At 40.4% G+C, this 24,794-nt stretch overlaps 1 protein-coding gene across 4 annotated transcripts in view; it reads left to right on the forward strand.

Moving 5' to 3' along the window:
• The window catches only part of Unc79 (unc-79 subunit of NALCN channel complex), a 243,576-nt gene that overhangs the window by 69,331 nt on the left and 149,451 nt on the right, over positions 1–24,794 (forward strand). For all 4 annotated transcript variants that reach the window (XM_076551291.1, XM_016009187.3, XM_076551293.1 and 1 more), the window contains exons 6-8: positions 2,467–2,522; positions 3,199–3,328; positions 23,000–23,064. In XM_076551291.1, the coding sequence (XP_076407406.1) occupies positions 2,467–2,522; positions 3,199–3,328; positions 23,000–23,064 (251 nt within the window). The remainder of the gene's footprint in view (positions 1–2,466; positions 2,523–3,198; positions 3,329–22,999; positions 23,065–24,794) is intronic.

The raw sequence follows: 24,794 nt of genomic DNA on the forward strand, positions 1-24,794 counted from the left end.
GACTGAGAAGTGTGTGTCCACCGAGAGCTATTTAGGAAACAATATGTTTAGGACTTGGTTTCTGGCTTGCACTGACTGAATGCAGTGACAGTTAATGACAAAGGAAGCACTATGGGAAGATCAGGCTTTGAGGTGCATCATACTGTTCTCGCTGCCATGACACAACACTTGACCAAAGTTCTAGGTTAGTCTGAGTAACATAATGTGAGACCCTGAGTTCTAGGTCAGCCTGAGTTATATAGTGTGAGACCCCATCTCAAAACAGAAAGGAAAGGAGTGGAGAGTTCCAGAAGGTAAGAGAGAGAAAAAGCACAGCTTGGCACCTCCGCAGCAGGCTCTTGTCACCAGAAATGTCCCACAGCCACTTCTAGCTGTCTGAGAAAGGCTGTGTATTGGCAGAAATCTAGGAAGAAAGGGCACTTTGGTTGTGAGCCTAGCCTTTAATGGCAGAGGAGGGATTGTATGAGTGAGAATTGTTGAGACCATGATTGGAAAAAGCACAGGGATAAATAGCCAAACTAGTGGAAACACATGAACTATGAACCAATAGCTGAGGAGCTCCCAACTGGATCAGGCCTCTGGATAAGTGAGACAGTTGGTTGACTTGAACTGTTTGGGAGGCCCCCAGGCAGTGGGACCAGGATCTGTCCTTAGTGCATGAGCTGGCTGTTTGGAACCTGGGGCCTATGCTGAGACACTTTGCTCAGCCTAGGTGAAGGGAGGAGGGGACTAGACCTGCCTCAACTGAATCTACCAGGCTGAGCTGAATCCCCAGGGGAGTCCTTGCCCTGGAGGAGATGGGATTGGGGGGTGGGCTGGAGGGAGAGCGGGGGCGGGGGGGGGGGGGGGAGGGAGGACAGGGGAATCTGTGGCTGATATGTAAAATTAAATTAAATTATAAAATTTAAAAATAAAAAAGAAAGGGCACTTTGGTCGGCAGGGAAACAACAGTGGTGTCCCCCACAGGGGACAAAGAGAAAAGGTCACATGGTGTCCTAAAGCCAGAAGAAGAGATTTAAAAAGTAGAGAGAGGTGCCAAGTGCCTCTGAAGAGTCAAGGAAATTCAGATGAAACGTGTCCACAGGATTTGAATGACACAAACTTTGGTCTCTTTGGCAGAGGACCCAGGTTTGGTTTTCTCTGCACGCAAGTCATGGATCACAGTTGCCTCCAGTCCCAGAGTCTCTGACCTCCTTTTCTGGCTATTTCACATATACATGGCTTACACACATACATACATACATACATACATACATACATACATACATACATACATACATGCACACAAACACACAGGGATGAATACATCTTTTTAAAAGATCAAGCCAGTTAGCATTCTAACATGGAGGGGTGAGGAGCACATAACTGAGGAGCAATTGACCACTGATGGCTTCTAGGGAGGGAGAGTCACTTTTCTTCAAGGGTGTGGCCCCTGGTTTACTAGATTGCCCCACACCCGTGAGTACATGGACTGTAAAAACTGGACTCTTGGGGCTATTATGAAAAAAAGAGAGGCTATGAAGTTGGGAGGGGATGGGAAGTGAGGAGTGGATATGGGCAATTAGGGGGATACATAGGGGTGAGTATGATCAAAATACATTGTCTAAAATTCTCAAAGGATTAATAAAAACATTTTACTTAAAACAAATGAAAAACCAAAATACAAATCTCCTATAATTCGGACTCAGTTCTAGCCAGTAAATCTACTGGGGGCTGCTGAGGTCTACTTTTTCTTTATGACAAGAAGAACGGACTGCTGAACAAGCGCTAAAATTGCTGGTTTAGTCCAATTCAAGTGTCACTTGGTATTTTTTCAACCTTAGGCAGGATGGGAAAGTCGGCCTCAGTTTCCTAACTGCAGCGTGGCGCTTGTGAGGTAAAGTGTGTGGAATGCTCAGTGCAACATGTGACAAAGAATGAGTTCACTCCAAAATATGAGCTTGCACATGACCTCATGTGGTGCGTGCGGATTTACCCTCTCATGGAGTTCTTAGCTGCAGCAGTTCAAGTCCACATTAAATAAGTATAAACTGCTAGAGACTTCTAGTATTTCCTTTGTCAGTGCAATTTGCAAAGTACTTCTGAATGGCTTTGGAATAAAGCTTGATAAAGCTAAGGGCTGATACGATTTCTAGAAGTGTGATAAGTACTTTCTAATTTAATGATTAAATTGAAAAATGACTACTAAAGTGATTTATTATATCTTCAAGGGTGATTTTTCTGGTAAATTTTATTACATTTTTAAAATAAAATAGCCGGGCGGTGGTGGCGCACGCCTTTAATCCCAGCACTCGGGAGGCAGAGGCAGGCAGATCTATGTGAGTTCAAGGCCGGCCTGGACTACCAAGTGAGTTCCAGGAAAGGCGCAAAGCTACACAGAGAAACCCTGTCTCGAAAAACCAAAAAAAAAAAAAAAAAAAAAAAAAAAATAAAATAAAATAAAAATTTATATTTTCTTCCTTACAGTGTATCATTGTCAATTATTGGAATGTCTCATGAAATATAAGCAAGAAGTCTGGAAAGTAAGTTTTAGATTAATATTGACTCATATTCACTAGCTTGCTTTATATAAATTGTAAAAATTACATATTATAACTTGTTTTGATCAAATTTATACCTGTCTTATTATTTTGATGTGGTAAACCTGTACTTTATTTTTACTTGTAAAATTATCACTTAGAACAGAAATGAAACTTTAAGAACAGAGTGTCTTGACAGAATAGTTGAATGTCTCTTATTCATTGAATTAGGCAAATATTATATTGCATGACAAGTATAATTTTAATTTGAAATTGCTTGAGAATTTGTCTTTTTTTCAAATGGCAGATATGAATTGTTATTGTTAAGAAATGTGATTAGGGAAACTTTTTTTTTTTTAACTCAGTGTTTGGTATGTGGGCATACACTGTTGTAAAAAAAAATCATTCTTTGATTTGAATCTCATTAAAGGATTAATGGACAGTGCACTTTTGAACTCTCCTTGGGGGCATCATTTGCAGGACATATAAACAGACACATGAATAAATGATGACAATGATGGGCTAACATAATTTAATCTGAAGAGTACACCTGCATGATGGTCTCCAGGGAAACGACCCACCTTAAGCTCTTAGAGTTTCTACTGCTTTGGTAGTCTTGGGTGTGCGGTCTTTATTTTTATTTGATGACGCTGAGTCGGGATGTTCTTGCCTCCTGCAGGACCTTTTGTATGTGATTGCATATGGGCCTTCACAGGTGAAACCTCCAGCGGTGCAGATGCTTTTCCACTACTGGCCCAACCTGAAGCCCCCTGGGGCAATAAGCGAGTACAGGGGGCTGCAGTACACAGGTAAGAAGAAGAGCTCTGGTGGCCCCAGTTCAGCTCTCTCGTGCCAGCTGGGCCTCACCCTATGCTAAAAAAGACCATACTAGACGGTTAGACATAGTCCCGAGTCCTTTCTGACACTGGGTTTAAAAAGAAGGCAGTTAGCCAGGTGCAGTTATTCAGGCTATTAGGGGAGGCTGAGGCAGGAAAATCAGCCGAGCCCGGGAATTTCGGGACCATTCAAGGCAACATAGCAAGATCCCATCTCTTAAGATAATCAACAGTTGAGTGTGGTGGTGCAAACATGTGGTAGTCCCAGCCCCCGGGGAGAGGAGGAAGGAGGATTAGAAGCTCAAAGTCAGTCTTGACTACATAGCAAGTTTGACGTCATCATGAACTACAGGAAAACATGTTTCAAAACAAAACAAAACAACCCAAAGGAAAACAAGCAAAAAACCCATAACCATACCAATTTCTCATAGCAGATTGCCTAAACCCCCATTCCAGATGCTATCCAAAGGGCCTGCATCTTGCCCACTGCTAAGATGAATTACTACAAAGCCATAAGGGATAGGAACGAGACTACAGATTTGCTATCATTATCAGAAGCCCCAGCTGCGTAATTCTGTTCTTGTAAGAGGCTTGGCCACATTTCCAGTGTTACCAGAAGGGTTTCATCATGGCAACAAAACAGTAACTTCAAATACAATGACAGAGTTGGGCATGACCGCCTACTCCTATGACCTCAGTATCCTGCAGGCAGAAGTGAAAATCTGTGGAGTTCAAGGCCAGCCTGGGCCACATAGTGGGTTAAAAGCCAGCCTGAGCTATATGAAACACTTCTTAAAAAAATAGTGACAGATGTCTACCAAGAAACTTGCAAAAAAATAATAATAAATAAATAAATAAATAAATAAATAAATAAATAAATAAAAAATAAAAAAATAAAAAGACAGGCAGAAAGACTGACCGACACAAGGGTTCTAGGTTGCTGCTTATATATCATAAAGTGTAAGAGAATCCCAGTGGCTAATGGAGTTTCTGATGTCCACACACTCCTCCCCTCTACAGTATTATCCATGTGTTTTACACTGTGGAAGGCAGATTCCAAGTGGATGTATACTAGGATAACAAGGGGCAGCAATGTTAATGCAGGGAAGCTAGACAGAATTCTTTAAAGTTGGACGTCTCTTTATTGATATTTTGTATTGTTGATAACAGAGAATGTTTCACTGTTGCTAGCTGAATAATTTGAATATAAAAAAAAACCCATCAAATACTTAGCATGCCAGTAGAGTAAAAAGTGAAATGGCTGAAATACTTGACACTGACCCTTTTTTTTTTATAGGGTTCTTGACATAAGCATCAACCCCCTGTAGTGTTTGAATGGGTAACTGATACCAATGAGATTTACTCATATGATAATATTTGATGAGACAACTGGGTTCCAGGCTCTGTATTTTTGTTGTTAATATGGGAGTCAACACAAAAGCAGACCTCATTAAACTGAATACAGCCTAGATTCAGAAATTCATTTTGATACAGCAAATATTCACAAGGTATCTAGATGTGGGAATTCATTTTATTCAGCAAATATTTATGGCCAAATGCTGTTGGCCAGGCATTTCTCTGTGTACCAATGAGGAAAACAAAGCAGCTTGTAGTCATTAGCATCTTGGAGCTTCCACACTACTTGTGGGTGAAATATCCAGAGACTGCCTCCTAGGGCTCCTAGTGCTAAGGTAGAGCAAAGAGATCTGTGGGAATCATGGGAGGGCTCCTAGCTCGTCCTGGTCATAGACAGGTCCGGGGGAGAGGCATTTGTTAAAGGAGGTTCTCCAGTGAGTGAAGCTTTAGCTGCTAGCTGAGGCAGTGAGAAGCACGTAACCAGACAGAGGAAACCGGGAGTGCATAAAATGTGAGTTTAAGGTAGAAGGAACTTCAGGGCTTGTGGGGTGGACGCAACAGACAGCTTGGTGGTGTTTAGGAACTGGAAAATGACAAGACAGCTCTGTGGAATGAGGAGGTCAGTGGAAGGCTGGCTATGCTTGTGGAAAAGCTGGGGCTGTTTTCCAACAGCAAAGGGGTTTTCCTGATCTAAGTTTTGGTGAGACTCACTGCCCAGAGCATCCCACAATCCCAAAAGCTGACAGTTATGTCCACTTATGGGGTAGCCAAAGCCTCTAGCAAGGACCAACCAATGTGTACTTAGTAAGATTGGTTCAGCATTTGCATGCTAAGATCAGAGCAATCCTTTCTTGTTCTCTTGGACTGACGCAGAGGTAGTTGACTAGGGCATCACTCGGCAGCCTGTCCGTGCAGTCACGTGTCTGGCTTCCCTTTGTTCACTGCTCAGTCCCAAGTGCCACTGGTAGCCAGGCACCTCCTTCATGGATGACTGGCTTTCTTAGCATCCCCACTCTATCAGACCATGAAGGGGACAGAGAGCCACGGGAAAAAGTCACCATGTGGTCTCTATCTCTGGGCATCTGGCACCAGATGCCTGTTGGATGTTGTTCTTGCAGCTTTATACCTCGGCATTTCCCCCTTCCAGGTTAGTGTACTGGTGTCTTGATTAGGCGGCCATATTGTTGAGGTACAGCTTCCCTGACATTTTTAGGAGGTACACTATCACATCAGACGTTGGGGCCTCTGGCTCCTACACTTCATCTCTCTCTTCTGAAATGTTCCTTGATGCTCACGTGCAGGGGTCGTCATACAGATATGTATTGGCTGAAGCTAGGCAGCTCATGATCTGTTGTTCTCTGTATTTTGACCAATTCTGTGATGTGACTGTTGAAAAAAGTTTCTTTAATGAGTAAGTGCTACTTGTCAGGCAAAGAGGTTCCTTAACCTATTTTTACTTTTAATGAGTGCGTGCATACATGTGCGTGTGCGTGTGCGTGTGCGTGTGCGTGTGTGTGTGTGTGTGTGTGTGTGTGTGTGTGTGTGTGTATGTGAGTGCTTGTATGTACGGAGGCCAGAGATCAAATGCCAGATGTCCTTTTCTCCTACTCTTTATCATATAAAACAAGCTTTTTCTCTATCTCTGAACCTGGATGCCACTGGTAGATTGGCTGGCCAGCAATCCTGTCATATCTTTCTATTTGTACCTCTCAATGCAGGATCACAGACTCATGCAGCCCTGCTTGACTTTTTACATGTGTGCCGGAGATCCAATCTCAGCATCTCAGGCTTATGCAGCAATCACTTTACTGCCTGAGCCATCTGCCTCTCCAGCTGTCCCCACCTTTTATTATAAAAATTGCAGGAGCTGGAGAGATGGCTCAGCAGTTAAGAGTGCTGGCTGGTCTTCTGGAGGCCCTGGTTTCAGTTCCCAGCACCCACATGACAGCTCCCAACCACATGTAACTCCAGTTCCAGGTGATCTGACACTCTCTTCTGGCCTCTGTGGGCACCAGGAGCACATGTGATACATAGCCAGACATTCAGACAAAACACCCACATGAATAAAATGAAATAAAACAAAAGAGAAATGATGCAGTAATTGTCTTGTTACAGCATACCAAATAGTAAATGACTTAGGGTTGTTATTTAGTTTCCATTTAACCATGGAACACAGGTGCACCATAAGGTCACATTTCTGGGCAGAACAGAGAGAGTGGGAGGCACATGATAAGGCTAAGTGTGGTCTGGATGATTGGCCACCTAACCCACATTAGTGCACTTGGCTTTTGAGACACGTGCATGAGAAGGTTGAGTGGGGCCTTTCTGCTGTCCATTCCCGTCCTCAGGCTCGCTCTTCTCTTGAATTATCTTGATTTTGTATCTATACAACTAGAATCTCTTAAGACTGTTTTGTTGGTGCAGTTGTACACACGCATGAAACCACAAATAAGTGTGTCTGGAGCCCTTCCCACTCTGTGTTTCTTGAGTGATGGCCTCCTCCTCCTTTCAATATCAGAGGTTAGTTTTACCCAAGTTTGAATTTTATAAAAATGGAAGCATCTATTACTTGTGCATGTGTGTGTGTGTGTGTGTGTGTGTGTGTGTGTACACTTATGTGTGTGTGTACATGCGTTATCTGTGTGCTGAGGATAACTGTTGTTTGTTTACCTTTATTGTTACACATTGTCCACAAAATTCATGTACCACAATTTTCATATCTTCTCTACTATTACTAGACATTTGGGTCGTTTCTAATTTTTGGTTGTTGAAATAATGCTACTCTGAGCATTTTTGATATGTCTTTGATATGAAATGTATCCCTATGAATGAGCCTGCTGAGTAAGAGGCACATGTGTACTCAGCTTTAATAGATGATAAGCAGCTTCCCAGTTCAGTTATGCTAATCCACACTCTCGTTAGGAGTGCGTATTTACTCAACTCGCTTCATTAAACATTCTTTTATATATCATATAATTATTAAAACAATAAAATACACTTCCTTTCTATTCCACAAGACTTTTATGGATTCTTTAAAATTCATAATTTAACGTCAGTCATATTAATTGTACAGAGGGCTTTCAGTAGGACATTGCTACATGTGCTTACAATGGCAAGTCTCATTTTATTTGCCCATCTATTACAGTTTTTTCAGAATGTTATTGTTTTAGTCAATGTTTTTTCACTGTGAAGAAACATCATGACCACAGCAACTCTTATAATGGAAAACATTTAATTGAGACTGGCTAACAGTTTAGAGGTTTAGTCCATTGTCATGGCTGGAAGTGTGGCAGCATGCAGGCAGATATGGTAGCTGAGAGTTCCACCTCTACCAGGTCAGCAGTAGCAGACAGACACTGGGACAGGCTTGAGCATTTGAAACTTCAAAGCTCACCCCCAGTGACACACTTCCTCCAAGGCCACACCTACTCCAACAAGGCCACATGCCCTAATCCCTGTCAAGTATCACCATTCCCCTAATGACCAAGTATTCAAATATATGAGCCTCTAGGGGCCATTTCTATTCAAACCATCACAGTTATTGTCTATCCTTAATGCTTAATATGTTTCCCTATAGAAATTCCAATGATCTCATCTTACATTAAAGCTCGTGATTGAGCTTTAGTTGCTTTTTGTACTGATGAGAAGTCAGGATCCAGTTTTAGTCCTTCTACATGTGGATATCCACTTTCCCCAGCATCTCTTGTTAAAGAAGTTTTTTTTTTTTTTTTAGACAATGTGTGTTTTTGGTATCTTTTTCTATGATGACATGATTAGAGCCATTTGGGTTAAATTCTCTGTCTTCTATTCCATTATTTTTTGTGCCAATGCTGTGCTGTTTTCGTCACTATGGATCTGTAGTGTAGTTTGAAATCAGTGCTCTGATGCCGCCGGTATTGCTCTTTTTGCTTAAGATTGCCTTGGCTATTTTCATAGGTCTTTATGTTAACACATGAATTTTAGGTTTGTTTTTTTTTAGATCTGTGAAGAATATCACTAGACCTTGGTGGAGATTGTATTGGGTTTTGTGTATCACTTTTAATAATATGGTTATTTATAGAGTATTTTTCTGATCCATAAACATGGGCACTCTTTCCATTTTTCAAATGTCTTATATGATATCTTTCTTTATGCTTTATAGTTTTCTTTGTAGGGAATTGCCATATCATTGGTCACCTTTATACTTCTGTATTTTATTTTAGCATTTTGAAGCTACTATCATAAGCTACTATTTAACCAATCTCTTTTTCTAGGAGTTCATGAGTGGTGTATAAAGCAACTGATGTTTTTAAATGTTGATTTTTGCACCTTGTGACTGACGGAAGTATATAACAGACCTAAGAGATTTGTGTGTGTGTGGATTCTTTAGGTCTTTTAGGAGGAGGGTTATATCAGCATAGGTGTAATTCAGCTTCTTCATCTCCTGTTTGTGCCCACTTCTTCCTCTTGCCTATCACTCTGGCTGAGTGTGCAAGCACTGTAATAAGAGAGACATCGAAGGAAAGTTGCATCTCATTTCTGGGTTTGGATGACACATTTTCCATTTCCCCCCTCTGTGTAGTGTTGGCTACAGGTCTGTCATAAGTGTCCTTAGCTACACAGAGATATTGTCTTTCTGTTCCTGTATTCTTCATAGTTTTTAATCACAAAGGAGTTTTGGCTTTTGTCAAAGATCTTTCATGAGATGATGCTGTGATTCCTGCCTTTCTGTCATCATTGCTCAGGCTAAACCTCCTGTGCTGATTTCTAATTTCTGTGTGGTTTGTTCTTTGACCTATAGATAATTGATTAGGATAAGCTATAGCTTCATTCTTCCATGGTCAGATGACATATTTTGTATTATATAATATATAAATTTTGTATGTACATGTTTGTGTGTGTGTGTGTGTGTGTGTGTGTGTGTGTGTGTGTGTAAATGCTCATATGTGTCTAAATCACTCTCCACTTTATTTTTATTATTATTTTTGAACCAAGGTGTACTGGCTGGTTTTGTGTGTCAACTTGACATAAGCTAGAGTCATCAGAAAGGAAGGAGCCTCATTTGAGGAAATGCCTCCATGAGATCCATCTGTAAGGCATTTTCTCAATGCCTTACATTTGGTTGATCAATAGGGGAGGGCCCAGCCCATGGTGGATGGTGTCATGCCTGGACTGGTAGTCCTGGGTTCTATAAGAAAGCAGGCTGAGCAAGCCATAAGGAACAAGCCAGTAAGCAGCATCCCTCCATGGCCTCCTGACTCTGATTTGGCTTGACTGACAGGTGTCCTTTTGTCTCTCTGTCACCAGCTCTGGAACTGCAGGCATACTTTGCTATGTTTGGCTTTTTTTTTTTCCCCCCGAGACAGGGTTTTTCTGTGTAGCTTTGCGCCTTTCCTGGAACTCGCTTTGGAGACCAGGCTGGCCTCGAACTCACAGAGATCCGCCTGCCTCTGCCTCCCGAGTGCTGGGATTAAAGGTGTGTGCCACCACCTCCCGGCTGTTTGGCTTTTTTATTTGAGTGCTGGGATCAAATTCAGACCTTTATTCTTGCATAATAAGCACTTTATTGACTAATCCATCTCCGCAGTTCAACATCATTTATTTATTTTTTAATATTTTCTTTTAGGGCTGAACATATAAATATTTCTGTATAGCTAAAACAATTTGTACAGTAGTCTATGTGAAATAGACTAGATTTATTATTTGTCTGGTTCGATCTTTCTATATTGTCATTGCATTTTTGAACTTAAAATATTATTATTATATTTTATGCGTATGAGTGTTTTGTCTGCGTGTATATCTGTGTACCACATACCTACCTGGTACCAAAAAAGGCCAGAAGAGAGCTTCACACCCCCTGCAGCTGGAGTTATACACAGTTGTGAGCTGTCATATGGGTGCTGGGAATCAAACCCTGGTCCTCTGCAAGAGCAACAAGTGTTCTTAACCACTGAGCCATCTTTCCAGCCTGTCAGTAAATTTTGCTCACTTTCTCTATCTTCAGTGTGAAGCCCCGGAGGGTTTTTTTTCTTTTACTATAATCTGTAGGTTTGTCTAATTCCTTCCTATTCTGATTTATTTACTATTTATATTTTGAGATGATGTTAATAGGTAGGTAGGTATATGCAAATTTAGAATTCAGTCTCTCTCAGGTGAATTGAAACTTTTATTAATTTTTGAAATGCATTGTTTTTATCTTTCATGATTCTTTTTGTGTTAAGATTTACTTTTCACAAACAAATGTAACTATGTAGACTTTCACGAGTGTTTGTATGGTATAGCTTTGCCCCCATCTCCATCTTTCTAGTGCTGGGTTACACACCTGTAACCATGACACCCACCTGGCATTTACATGGATTCTGGGAGTCTGAACTCCAGTCCTCACACTTGTTTCGCAATCACTTTAGCCACGGGGCCATCTGTCCTGCCTGGAATTGAATTTTTAAAATAATACACTTTTGTGTTTCCTTTAATGCTAATCTGCTGGGGATAAGTTTTCTCACTTTGTATTTATCTGAAAAATGTCATTGTCTTGACTTTACTTATTTATTTAGCTTTTTGAGAGAGATTCTTACTGTGCACATCAGACTAGCCTAGAATGTGAGAACCTCTTAAATGTGTTTTCTTTATGTATATAATTCTAAGCTGGTAATCATTTTACTCATACACCTTGAAAGTATTTTATGAACTTTATTTTTATTGCTGCTATTTGGATGCACACTATTAGTTATTGCTAATTTAGAGGTAACAACTCCCTCCCTTTTTTGGCTACTTGGCCATGCCCTGTCTAGTTCTGTTATTTCTACTTGTCTTTTAGGGTGATTCATAGGACTTCTCTAACTGACACTTGACGTCTTGGCAGTTTTGAGAAATGTTGGGTTTTATTCCGTTGTTTGTGATAATAGTACTTAATGAAAGTGCACTTTATATGTATGACAGGTATGATGACTGGTATTGAGTGTGCTGCTGCATCAATTTTAGTCAATATGTGATGCTCTGTGGTCACCATGAAGACAAAACAAACAAACAGCAATAACAATAACAAAGCAGGAAATCATAGCCCATCCCTTCTGATCAGCACACCCCTCTTGTACCCATGGGCCATCACTGGGGCAGTTTTAATAGAATTCATGTAATCATCTAATTCAGGTATACATGCAAATACAATGGAAGACTATATACTTTTCCTGCCCGACTTCACTCATCAACACAGTATTACTGAGCTTAATCCGTATTGTTAAAAGCATTACTTCTTTCATTCTCCAAATGTCCTATTTTTATCAATATTTGGGTTGTTTTCAACTTGGGGCCAATAGACGTGAAACTACAATGAACATCTTATGCAATTCAATGGTTTGTATAGTAGTTGGTGATTGACTTTTTTTAAATTTAAAATGTATTATCGTTGCATGTGTATGCATTTGATGAGCGTGTATGGACTCATGTGCCATAGTTTTTGTGTGGAGATCAGAGAACAGCTTCGAGTTTGTTCTCTCCGTTTGCTTTCACATGGGCTTTGGGGATCGACCTCAGATCGACCTCAGATCGCCAGGCTGGCTTGGGAAGAACCTCTGTGGCCCTGCCTGGGTTTCTTATACAGACACTCCATGCCAGTCCTTTCCAATCCTTGTACCCACTCAGTACCGTCCTTCCTTCTTGTTTCCTGGTCCAAGACCCTCAGAGCTGATGGTCTGGTGCACAGATGTAGAAGAATGCACACCAAAGCTTGTTCCTAACTGCAGGGGTATTTCACCACCATGTCAGCTGTTGGGATCTGCATCTATTGATTGATTTCAGGAAGTTTCATTTCCAGTTATTTAAAGCCCTTATCTTGAAATTTTATGGTAATGTTCATATAAACTAAAATAAATCAAAACCAGAGAGCATGAATAAAGGTTATGCTTTTATGATTTCATCTTTTAATACTTCCTGGAGCTGAATTTTATCTATTTTTTCTCTCTCTCTTTTAAAAAGATTTGTGGAGGATGCTTAGACTATTGATTTTAACTTTAAAATGATTTCTGTTTATCTATTATAAATCACAAGTTTCCTCTAAGTTTTACACTCATCATATCCAACAGGTTTTGACGTTCTGTATTTTTATAAATGTTTTTGTAATTTTTTTTGTCATTATGTGTATGCATGTTCTGCTTGCATGTATGTCTGTGCTCTGCATGCATGCCTGGTGTCCACAGAAGCCAAAAGAGGGCAGCCATCCCCTGGAGCTAGAGTTACAGAGGTTGTGAGCTGTCTGATGTAGGTGCTGAGTCCTCTGAAAGGGCAGCCTGTAGCCTTAGCTGCTGAGGCACCTCTCCACCCTCCATGTGCTGTATTTTTACTAATACTCATTCAGATATTTAAAAATTTTGTCACTAGATCTTTGTTTGTGGTGTACGGGGGAGTATTGTTTAATTTCTATGTTTTTGAGTTACAGCTATCTTAAAATTTTTATCTTAATTTCATTGTAATTATTGAATGTTGATTTTTCTCATTTAACATTATTTAATTATGTCAATTTGCTGTTTCTAAGAGGAAATCAGTGCAGCGTTTTTAATGTAATGTAGTTTTTTTCATCTTTCCTGGTATTTGGTATTCAATGGTCTTCTTATGCTTGGAGTGTGGTTGTCTTTGTATTTACTCTGCTTGAGATCTGCTGAGCTTTGGGGCCATGTGGCTTTATGCCTCTTGTTGGTATCACAAGAATTTGGGTGCCATTCTATCCGGATAGTCTTTCCTTTTCTTGTCCAGAGACTCAAATGTATTGAATATTACCTCCGGAGCTTTTATAGCCTCTGTATTTTTTTTTTTTTGTTGTTGTTTTTGAGAAAAGAGATGGAGGGTGGCTGGAGAGACGGTTCAATCGAGAAAGTGCGTGCTGCACAGATGTGAGGATCCGTGCTCAGATGCCAGCACTCACATGATAAGCTGGGTGGGGTGGTCTAAATCTGTGACCCCTGTGCTGGGGAAGCAGGGACAGGAACTCCCTGGCGTGAGGGGCTCAGTTCCAGCTCCAGCTCCAGGGAGGAACCCTGTTTCCAAGCCTGAGGTGAAGAGCAACCAAGGAAGACACCAAAGTTGACTTCTGGCTTCCACATGTGCATGCATGCGCACACACCTGCATCTGCCACACACCCACACCTACACACACACTCGCCCACAGAAACATGTGAGCACATGTGCACACAAAACAAACTGTATTTCTGTGAGAATTATACTGACTTGTATTTCAGCCCATTGATCCCTGCTTTCTTCTTGCTGTGTGCAATGTTTTTTAAAAGTCCACCTACTGAATTATTGATTTTGTATGTTCCATTTCTTTTAGTACTTTTTAATAGAATTTTCATTTCTCTGTTGGAATCCTCATTTTAACAATCTACTTGTTTATAAATTTAAACAAACCTTAAGTACTTATTTTCAAATCCTTATTCCTAATTCCGAATGGGTCTAAGTCTCCTTCTTCTCACCTGCTCCCCTCTCATTATGGGTTACATTTTCGGGGTCTTTTGTATGCTTCATAGCATTTTTATTTCCTTTTGTGTTGTTTTTTTTGTGACAGGGTCTCAGATAGCCCAGGCAATCCTGGAACTTGGTGTTCCAGTCGAGGCTGACCTTGATCTCTTTATCACCCTTTGGCACTTGCCAAGTGTTGGGACTGCATCCTTGCTGCTAAACCATAAATAAAATATTTTCAGCAATGGAATAGACTTTTTATGTCTTTTTTAAAGCTTGAGCATATTTAAAAAGTCTTCCTATGGCTTTACACATGAAAAATCTGTTTCACCATGGAAGATATGTAAATATTTGTCCATTGTTTTCTGGTATGTAGAATTACGGAAGAAGAATTTTAGACCACTGTGATTTTTGTCTTTTATAGAAATCTCCTTGGTTTTCTTCATTTGTTTTTAAAAATTTCATAAACATTTTGAGGTTGAATATTTTTTCCTTGATGTTTGTCTGTAGTGTGAAGCACTTTTTAATTTTTTTACATTTATTTATTAATTTTGTATGTATGTACATGTGTACATGTACCATAAGCACACAGGTGGTAGTCACAGGACACCTTGTGAGATTTGAATCTTTCCTTCCGTGTGGGTGCTTGGGCTCGAACTCAGGTGCTCCTACTCGGTGGCAAGTACCTTTACCCATTGAAGTCTTTCAATGTAAATTTGGGTACCTTTTCAAGAAATTTTTCTCTAATGAAGTGTGAATTATTGCCTTTCTTCCAATTATTCAGGCATGTTCCTCAGGAATACCAATGATTGTTATGTATGTCAAATTTTTGTTTTGTTTTGTTTTGTTTTGAGACAGGGTTTCTCTGTGTAGCTTTGGGGCCTGTTCTGGAACTCACTCTGTAGAACAGTCTGGCCTCAAACTCACAGAGATCCGCCTGGCTCTGCTTCCCGAGTGCTGGGATTAAAGGCGTGTGCTACCACTGCCTGGCTGTCAAAATGTTATCTTCTGTAATCTGTAGCAATTACTATCACTAGTTCACATATTTATTTCTCCTCTGGATTCTTAGCTTCTCAGTGCTCTTACTCTGTAAACTTACTCCATATCCTAACCCAGCATCAACTCCAATAATCTATTGTGCAGTTATCCCAACATACAAAGGCAGAGGCCAAGTTCTGGGATACAACAACAAATTTTTTTTCTTTAAGCAAGGATTTCTAATTCTGCTGTTTTATTTTTAGTTTATGCACATTTTAACCATGTCTTATTCAAATCCATTTTTGTCCCACTCTGTTCGTCTCCTCAGAGTTTGAATTTCGATGTGTTTTTACTTCTGATTTGAAGAGGTCATGTGCTCTGGCACACACAGCTTTTATGTGCTCATCCATAGAGTAGAAAATTCTCAGATATGTTTCCTCCAGTGTTTGGCATGTTTCCTATAATGTAATTTTTTGGTTGATCTTTATTTTTTTGTCTAGGTTTTCAAGGCCATTATATCTCTAGCCTAAACAGGAATTTTATGTTTTGATACATTAAAATTGATCAGTATCTTCTTTAATGCTTCCGTTGTCTCTATGAAGGTTGTAAAGAAATTCATTTTCCTCTCTGTTCTTATAGTATTAAGGATCAAATCCAGGGTTTGTGTGTGTCAGATGAGATCACCATCCTGAACCACACCTACCCTCTTTTGCTTTGTATTTAGGGGCATGGCCTCACTGAGGCTGGCCTGAACTCACTCTGTGCCTAGGCTGACCTTGAACTTCTCCTCCCTCAGCCTCCTGAGGTAGCTGAAATTATAAGTTTGCATCAATAGACACATCAAGAAATTCTCCTGTGCAACCTGAAGTTTTCTATTTTACACTATGATCCATTTGGAATAGATTTTAGGACTAGCGTGAGAAGGAATGATGAATTTCTCCCTAAAGAGACCCAGTTATTCCAACTCAAGTTGTTGAAAAACATTATCTCTTTCACATTGAATTATTTTGATTTTCTTATTTGGAAAGTAACTGACCACCTAGTTTTTAGGTCTATTTCTAAAAACGGTGTATTTCTTTCGCCCTACCTCTCTCTTCTAGTGCCATAACTACATCATATCACCTCAGCTCTACAGCATGTTTTGAGGGGTTGTAGAGATGGTTAGTCAGTACAATGCTTCCCATGTAAGCATGAGGCCCTGAGTTTCAATTCCCATGTAAAAAGTCGGGCATGGCAGTGCATACTTGGGACTTCAGTATTGGGGAGGCAGATGGAGGGACTATCTGAGGCTTGCTGACTGGCCAATTTTGCTGAATTGGTGAGCTCCAGCATCAGGGAGAGACACTGTCTCAAAACATACAGTGGAAACAAAAAATTGAGGAAGGTAGTTGGTGTTGATCTCTTGACTTCACATGCACACTCATGTAATCACATGTGCAGACACACATGAAATGTACATATGCATACACCCCACATAATACAGTATATTTTGAAATCATGTGATGTTTTTTGCATCTTCGTGGATCTTGTCATTTCTTTTCTTAAAATAATCTGCTTGGGTTTTTTTTTTAAATAAGAATTTAAATATTGAATATATAGGTTAATTTGGGAAGATTGATATTTTTATAATATTGGGCCTTTTTAATTTATAAACACAGACCATGTCCCCCTTATTTAGGTATTTAAAATTTTTCTTTCAGCAATGTTTGCTCATTTTTTTGTGTATAGATGTTAGAGTTATTTTGTTAAAATTATTTGTAATGTTTTATAGCTTGAGTTGTTACTGTAAATAATGCCATAACTTATTCTATTTGTTTGTTGCTAATGTGTAGAAATGACTTGATTTTGAGCCCTGAACCCTTGATACAGTCATGTGCTAAAAATTATGTGCTCTGAAAATAAAGATACTTCCCCCCTTTCTTTTCATGTGTCTCTCTGTGTGTTGTGCTAGAGCATTTGTACGTGTGCTCACATGTGTGTGGGTACATGTGTGTATTCCTTAGTTCAGAGGCTCCGGGTTTTCTTCAGTCTTTCTCAGTTGTTCCTCCTGGTTTTTACTGGGGTGGGGTCTCGAAGTCTAAACGAGAGCTCACTGATCTAGGTAACCTTGCTAGCCAGCTTCCCCCAGGGATCCCCGTCTGGTCTCTACTTCCGAGCCTGGCATTACAAACTGGCTGCTGTGCCCGCCCCTGCCTACACCCCTACTTACATGAGCTCTGTGGATGGAACCTTGAGTGCTTGAGTGGCAGGTGCCTTAGCTGCTCAGCCGTCTCCTTGGGCCCAATAAGGATGCTATTAAGTTCCATTTCCTTTTTGATCCATCTATCTTTGTTTCAGCCTCTCTCCCTGCTCTTCATTCTTTGCATTGGTCTTTTTCTGTCCTTCCTTCTGCGCTACCTCGGACCATACAAGTGTCTGACAGACACACTGAGAATGGACATCCTTGCCCTTCCCAGCTGTGGCAGGGGAAGGGAAGTATTGAGGTTTTACCATTAAACATGGTGTTAGCAATAATTTTTTCACAGACGCTTTTCTTGAACATCAGATTAAGGCAATTCCTGTTTGTTCTTCACTGAGATTGTCAATGAATGAAGGTCAGTTTGGGATAAATGTTTCCTCTTTTTGCTGAGCTGACCATATGATTTCTTCTTTTTAATGCTCCTAATATGGCAAATTACATTGATTTGATTTGCATTTTTGAACCAACTGTGAATTACTGGGATAAACTCCATATTGTCATGCTGTATTTTATTGCCAAATTTTTGTGAAGTGTTCTTGAAGCTGTATTTGTGAGGAGCATTTATAGTTTTTTAATTGTCATGTGTCATGTAGCCCTGTCGACAGAGCAATTCCAGTTTCATGAAATGAGTTGAGAAGAGTCTTCAGCACTTCTCTTTTCCAAGTCTATATAGGAGTTATTCTTCCTGGGATCCTGAATTCCAACTGAAGCCATCTGGACTCAGCGGGGGGTTGTTTGTTTGGTTTTTTAACAGGGAGATTTTAAGTTATGAATTCAATTTCTGTGACACTTGTAGGGTTACTTGGAATTGATAGTTTTCATTGGGACATATTTTTAAATTGTGTCTTTTGGAGAATATGGACATTTCATCCAGTTCATAGATCTGTTGGTGTCTATAGGTCTGCAGTGACCCCTACCTTTCATTCAGATGTGGGTAACTTATATATTATATCATGATTTTTTCCCTCTTCATCAGGTTGGTTAGAAAGCTTATCAATTTCATTGATTTTCCCAAAGAACTGGCTCTTGGTTTTATTTGTTCTCTATACTGTTTCTCTGTTTTCAGTTTTACTAACTTCTGTCTGTGTCTGTATTATTTTCTTCCTCTTTTTAATATTGCACTTGATTTTGTATTTTTCCATCTTCCTAAAGAAACAGCATAAATATTTTTAGTCCTTTTGTATTTTTACCATAAGAATTTGGTAAATTTCCCTTCTCATGTTATTTCCATTGTTTCTCACAAAATTGTTATGTATGTCAGGAATTTGTTATATAGTGGTATTGAATACTTTCTAACATGTCTTGTGAGTGTTAATTACATGAATTATAGCATGAGTCGAAGGGGAACTTTAACTCATGTGTTGCTTAGAAGTATTTTAAAGTGTGTGAATACTTAGGATTTTTCCAGAAACTTCTGTGTTGTTGCTTTCTAGTTGAATTCCAGAGTCATCGAAGAACTTGCGAACACTATGTGCTGTAATTCCATCTAAAGTTCTGATTCTTATCGTGCATCTTAGTAAATGTTACTCATGTTGTTTAAAATACTGTGTATTCAGGGTGGTTGTACAGAGAATCCTGTTATTATTAATTATTGGATAAGTATTTTGTTTCATCTGTTCAATGTTATTGATTTTCTGCCTGTTCATTTCATCAATTACTGAATTGAGAAAAGAGTGTTGAAACTGATAGCTGTCATTATGGACTCCTTTCGTTGCTTCTGCCTGTTCAATAAAGGCACCTGCCTTCATAGTTAGTCCACGCCTTGCTCTCTTGGCCCTTCCGTCTTTATGGAATACCGTTCTTTTTTTTGCTCATATTCCAAGTCCTGGGTTCAGCTTGCCTGATGTTTATATAGAGACTCCAGATTCTGTGCCTGAATGTCTACATGGCATAGTTTTCTGTTTATCCATTTTGTGTGTGTATTTTGAGTGTTTCTCATATGGGTATAATAGAGTCATGCTTCTTGAAAGACTCTCATTTCACAGTTTCTGCCTTTTAGATCAGTTATGTGCATTGTACCCATTGTCCAGGTCACTCACAATGTGATTGCTGAGGGGATGGGCTCATCTTTGGCCCATGGCTTTATGATTAGCTCATTTGTTCTTTACTAACATCTCAACTTTTGGGATTAATTTTTTAATATTCAATTTTATTTCTATATTGGATCAACAGTTTTTACTTATTTAATTTAGTTTTTTTTTCTCTAAGGCTTGTGCACCGTTAACTTCACAGTCTCCCTTCAGATGATAATGTACTGACTCACATGCTGATACAGAAATGCATTTTCACTTGGCTCTTGTTCCTTTTCTTCTTCATCTCAAATAGCTTTTGTTTAGTGCATATTTTGGAAGAATATTTTTATTAGATAAAGAACTCTAAGCTCAGATTTTTTTCTTTTAGTCTATGGAAGATGTGGTTCTAGTGTCTTCTATTGTGCATTTAAAAAATTTTTGTTTGTTTGTTTTTTGTTTTCTGAGACAGGGTTTCTCTGTGTAGTTTTGGTGCATGTCCTGGATCTCGCTCTGTAGACCAGGCTGGCTTCGAACTCATAGAAATCTGCTTGGCTCTGCCTCCCGAGTGCCGGGATTAAAGGCGTGTGCCACCACCGCCTGGCTTTAAAAAATGTTTTAAAGAATATATTAATTACACACAATAGTGGATTTCAGTATGGTGTTTTCATATGTGTACACATGTTCTCCATCTCATTCACCCCACTACCATCTCTTATGCTCCACCAGCTGCCACTGATTTCCTTCCTTTTCCAGTAGACCCTCTTCTACTTTCATAGTCTTTTCTTTTGATGACATAGTGAGTTCAGGAGGGTTACTTACAGATGCATGGGGGAGGGGCTGCTTACAGGAGAACGGGGAACCTTCCCAGTGACTCCACCAATCAGAAAATCTTTTCCCTGCACTGCCAACCATTAACTGTGTAAATCCTCAGCCCTATGGGTCCCTTCCCTCTCCTTGAGAGGTTGTTGACAGGGCTTGTGCAGATCTTTCTCAAGCAGGTAATCACAGCTGCTGTGCATTCAATCCATGTTGTGCCGGGAAGTCAGTGTTCCACACCATGCCCCCATTTCCTCCAGCTCTTACGTTCTTTCTGCCCTTTCTTTCATGATGTTCCTTGAGCCTGGTGTGTGTGTGTGTGTGTGTGTGTGTGTGTGTGTGTGTGTGTAGTATTCCATTTATAACTGATCATTCAACAGTCACCTTTTCTCATCACTTAATACTGGTTATGAGTCTCTGTAATGACTTCTGTCCATTGCAAATGAAAGCATCTCCAAGCAAAGCTGATAGCAGCACTAACCTATGGAGATAAACACAGGTATTTAGAAGGCACTTTGATGGGCACATCGTGTGCATTTAGCAAAACAACAAGATAGCTTCCCTATTAGCACTTATGATCTCCCACCCCACTCTCCCAGCTTCAGGCTTTTGACTGTGTTTATAGTAGCAGACAGGAATGCCCTCCTGTGGACTGGCCTTAAATGCCACCAGAGAGTGGTTGCCTACACTCGTAACAGAGGTTGCACTCCTTGCATCTTGCCTGGCTGGTTAGTAATGCACACAAGGCCTAGGGCTGGGTAGCACTCTTGATGATAGTTTTCCCCAGCAGTCTGCATAATACTTCCCAGCACTGTGAAGGCTAGCCAGGAGGCAGGAAACTTCCAGACCAGTTTTAGCTTGACTTCCTTATGTCCCAGTTTGCACTGTTTTTGAGAAAATATCAGCAATCTTTCTTATCTTTATTCTCCTATAAGTAATGTTTCTTTTGTTTTTAATGGCTGCTTTTAAAAGTTTTCCATCAATTTGATTTTAATGAATTTTGATGTGTTTTCCTTTGCTGTGTCTTGACAACAACTTCTTGAGCTTCTAGGATCTTCTAGAGCTTCTAGGATCTTCTTGAGCTTCTAGGTTAATAAGTTTCATCAAAGTTGAAAAATTACTGAAGTGGACTATCCTAGAGCCTGTTCTTAACTCAATGACATAGGTAAAATGGATGAAAAAAATGAAAGGAATTGGTCCTTTCATACATTTCTCTCACCCACAGAGCAGGAGTCATGAGAATATTGATACAGTGTCACAGCTATTGCATATGCTGATCTATCTGTGCCTGTGCCTTAGTAGTGGACATGTTTTAAACATGACTTATTCTCATAATAGATGGGTTCAGGGAGGTCAGCAGATGCCACTATGTATGCCAACCCTGCTTTGACTTGTGGTGACTAGAGTTCAGGGGGAAGAAGGATTGAAGATTCATTATGAACTCAGCAGGAAGAATGCTATATTGGATTAGTTATGTCTTTCATGAGTGTAGGTTGGAGAAACAGGCCATTTGTCCTATGTACTTGCAGCAGGGTACAGTTTAAAGGCAGTTGTGAAGTTTCTCCCATTGCAGAAGGAAACTTGCTGCTAGTCTCCACATCTTGCTTTCACTACACGTTGGAGAGAAATCTGATTACATAATACCTGTACTCAAATGATTCTTCATTTACTCATTTCTTTTTCCCTCAAAGCAAGCTAAAACAAATCTGTGATTAGAGGACTGTTTTCTTTTCTCTCTCTCTCTTTTTTTTTTGGTTTTTCAAGACAGAGTTTCTCTGTGTAGCTTTGCACCTTTCCTGGAACTCACTTGGTAGCCCAGGCTGGCCTCGAACTCACAGAGATCCACCTGGCTCTGCCTCCCGAGTGCTGGGATTAAAGGCGTGCGCCACCATCGCCCAGCTGAGGACTGTTTTCTAGTCAATACTTCTTGTCCACTTTTAAAATTAATTGTCCTGTTTTCCCATAAAATGAGAACATGGCCATTCAGAAAGGGTATACTTTTAAGCACATGAATGTTTTTACATCATTTAAATGACAGCGTGCTGTTCAGTGCATTAGACTGTGTAAAGGGCAGTTTCTGGCTATGAGTGTTTCCTGGTCCATCTCAGGTCACTTTGTGTTTTCCCTCGTTCTTTATATATACTGGGCTAGGGACGGGTACAGGTATCAGCAGGCTAGCTGAGGTTCAGTGTTTCAGGCAAGACATTCATCTTTCCAGTCTCCCTGTGAAGGAGAGGGGGTGGGAACTGGAATGGTGGAGAATCCCTTCTGACCCATCACGTCATTACCCATTTGAAAAGCTCCTAGTGCTAAAAGCATAGGACATTTTGTTTGCATAGCGCTCCATAGTGAGGTAAGCCAGGGTCGAGAACCTAGTGTTGCAAGTTCTAGTCTCAGCTTGGATTTACCCAGTCTGTGACCATACCAGGCAAAGTAATCTTTTAAAATTTAACTTATTTTTATGTGATGACATGAGCTGAAGAATCTGCCATACCTACCTGCCGAGCTGTTGGGGAATCCAGTGAAAATATCCTTGGGGCACCCTGAGAATTCATCAATGCTATAACATTGTGAGGTATTACGGTCCTGAGTACCTCACCTGCTATTGGCTTTCTTTCCAGGGAAGGTGGATAGAGTTGCCATGTCTTTGCCTGATTTTAACTTTTTTTCATAGGTGATTGATTCTGTTAGGATACCATCTGATGATGTTTCTATGTAGGATAAAGAAAAACTAGTGAACTATCCACTGTGTTTTTTACTGGGGCATAAACAATTTCAGTGAGAGATCTTCACTGGCTCTCTTTTGCTTTACAGCTTGGAATCCCATCCACTGCCAGCACATCGAATGCCACAATGCAATTAACAAGCCGGCTGTGAAGGTACTGCTTCCCAAGCTTGGTTCTTGGTGGTTCAGTTAGTAGAGTAAACTGCCAGGTGAATGGAGTAAGTTGTATGCATCTCCGTAGAGCAGAGCTCTGTGGTTGATCTCAAGCTCTTCTGTATTCAACATGACTGTATTTGGGCAAGAGTAACGATGGTGTTTGTGAGTTGGGGCTGTGAATTCACAGCCAAGTGTGGTATGACACTGAGCTAATTATCAGAAGAACGCTGATGAACACATACCTTGTCTTAACTGGCTTCCATCTGAGCCAGTACATTCAGAACCTGCTCCCCACCCCTGTTCCTTATATGTTATCACTTCAGAGGGTCTGCTATGTGACTATGCAAATTTGAGAATGGTAAGACAGACTAGACAAAGTTGTTAAGTCCTAGCTCAAATCATGGATGTGGATAGCTGGCAGAGAGGTCTGCATAGCATGCACACAATAGGTCACACTAGAGGTAAGAAAAGAGTTTCATGGTGCCGATGGGCAGTTAGCATAAAATAAGAGACAGAGCTGGGTACCCTAACTCTCAGCTTCATTCTTTTCTGTACATATTGTTCAATCCTATTGCAACTGAGTCTTGGAAGTTGGATATTCAGAGGAGTAATCACGCGTCTTAACAAACAAAATTGCTCGGTGTCTATTTGTTGGATGCAGGATACACGGGTGGCTTTTGCAGGTTGGGATTTGCACAGGTGAATGTCACACTGTGAGCAGTGGGTACTGGCTGAAGTTAGGGGAATTCATGGGTCCTCTTGAGAAACTGGTGGTGTTGGAGTCTGTCTAGGCAGACTGTGTGGGTGCTTAACTAATAGAAAACTAGCGCTGTCACTGATAGGGACAAAGAACAGGTAAAGTGAGAGCTAACAACATGCTGTGTGATGATGGTTGCATTGCCATCTCCATGCATCATCTATCAGAGGATTTCCTTGTATCGTTAAACTGGATGCTTGCCTTTAATGACAGAAAGCAGAATGACTCCTAAGCAAGAGCAGATGACGGTGAGCCATGGCCAGAAGCACAGGTGTTGCATGCACTGCATATTCTCTGAGCTTAAGAAGGTGTGGGGCTCAAAGTCTTTCTTTGTATGAGGGTGTTCCAGCAAACACATAGTGGATCCCATGTGCTTCATGGAGCTGGTGGTGTTTCATAGCAGGGAGACCCACATGGCTCCCACTTTTATTTTTGTATCTTTACTTCCCTCTTTTTGCCTGCTACAGGTTTCTTCAGTTATTTTTTCCTTACTTTTATGCCAGACTGCATTCTCTAGAGCCCTCTGGCATCCTGGTTAGTAAATGCTTTCTGGCCATCTAACCACAGAAACGAGAAACTAGATTTTTCTCCTCTTCTAGGCAGACAGCCCAGCCCATTCATCTGGGTTGACCTTACTTTTATGCCAAAAACCAGTCCTAGAGGCCAGGTGCAACCAGCCTGCCTTTGGTAGTTTTTCTTTATTGTGAGGAAATTCACATAGAAATTGTTCAAATGTAAAAAGTAACCATTTGAAAGTAAACAGTTGGCATTCAGTACCTTCAGATGTTTGCAGCTACTACCTAGATCTGCCCAGAAGACATCCTCAATCCTCATTGCATACTTCTTCCTGCCAAATCTTTTTTTTTTTTTTTTTTTTTTTTTGAGCCCCAGTGGTTCATTTTCTAGAAAACTAACATTCCGGGCAATGCTTTCTGTGTGGGGCCATGTTTTGCACTATAGCGGGCCTGCCT

The sequence above is a fragment of the Peromyscus maniculatus genome, chromosome 14 (assembly GCF_049852395.1).
Source record: "Peromyscus maniculatus bairdii isolate BWxNUB_F1_BW_parent chromosome 14, HU_Pman_BW_mat_3.1, whole genome shotgun sequence".
NCBI lineage: Eukaryota > Metazoa > Chordata > Mammalia > Rodentia > Cricetidae > Peromyscus > Peromyscus maniculatus.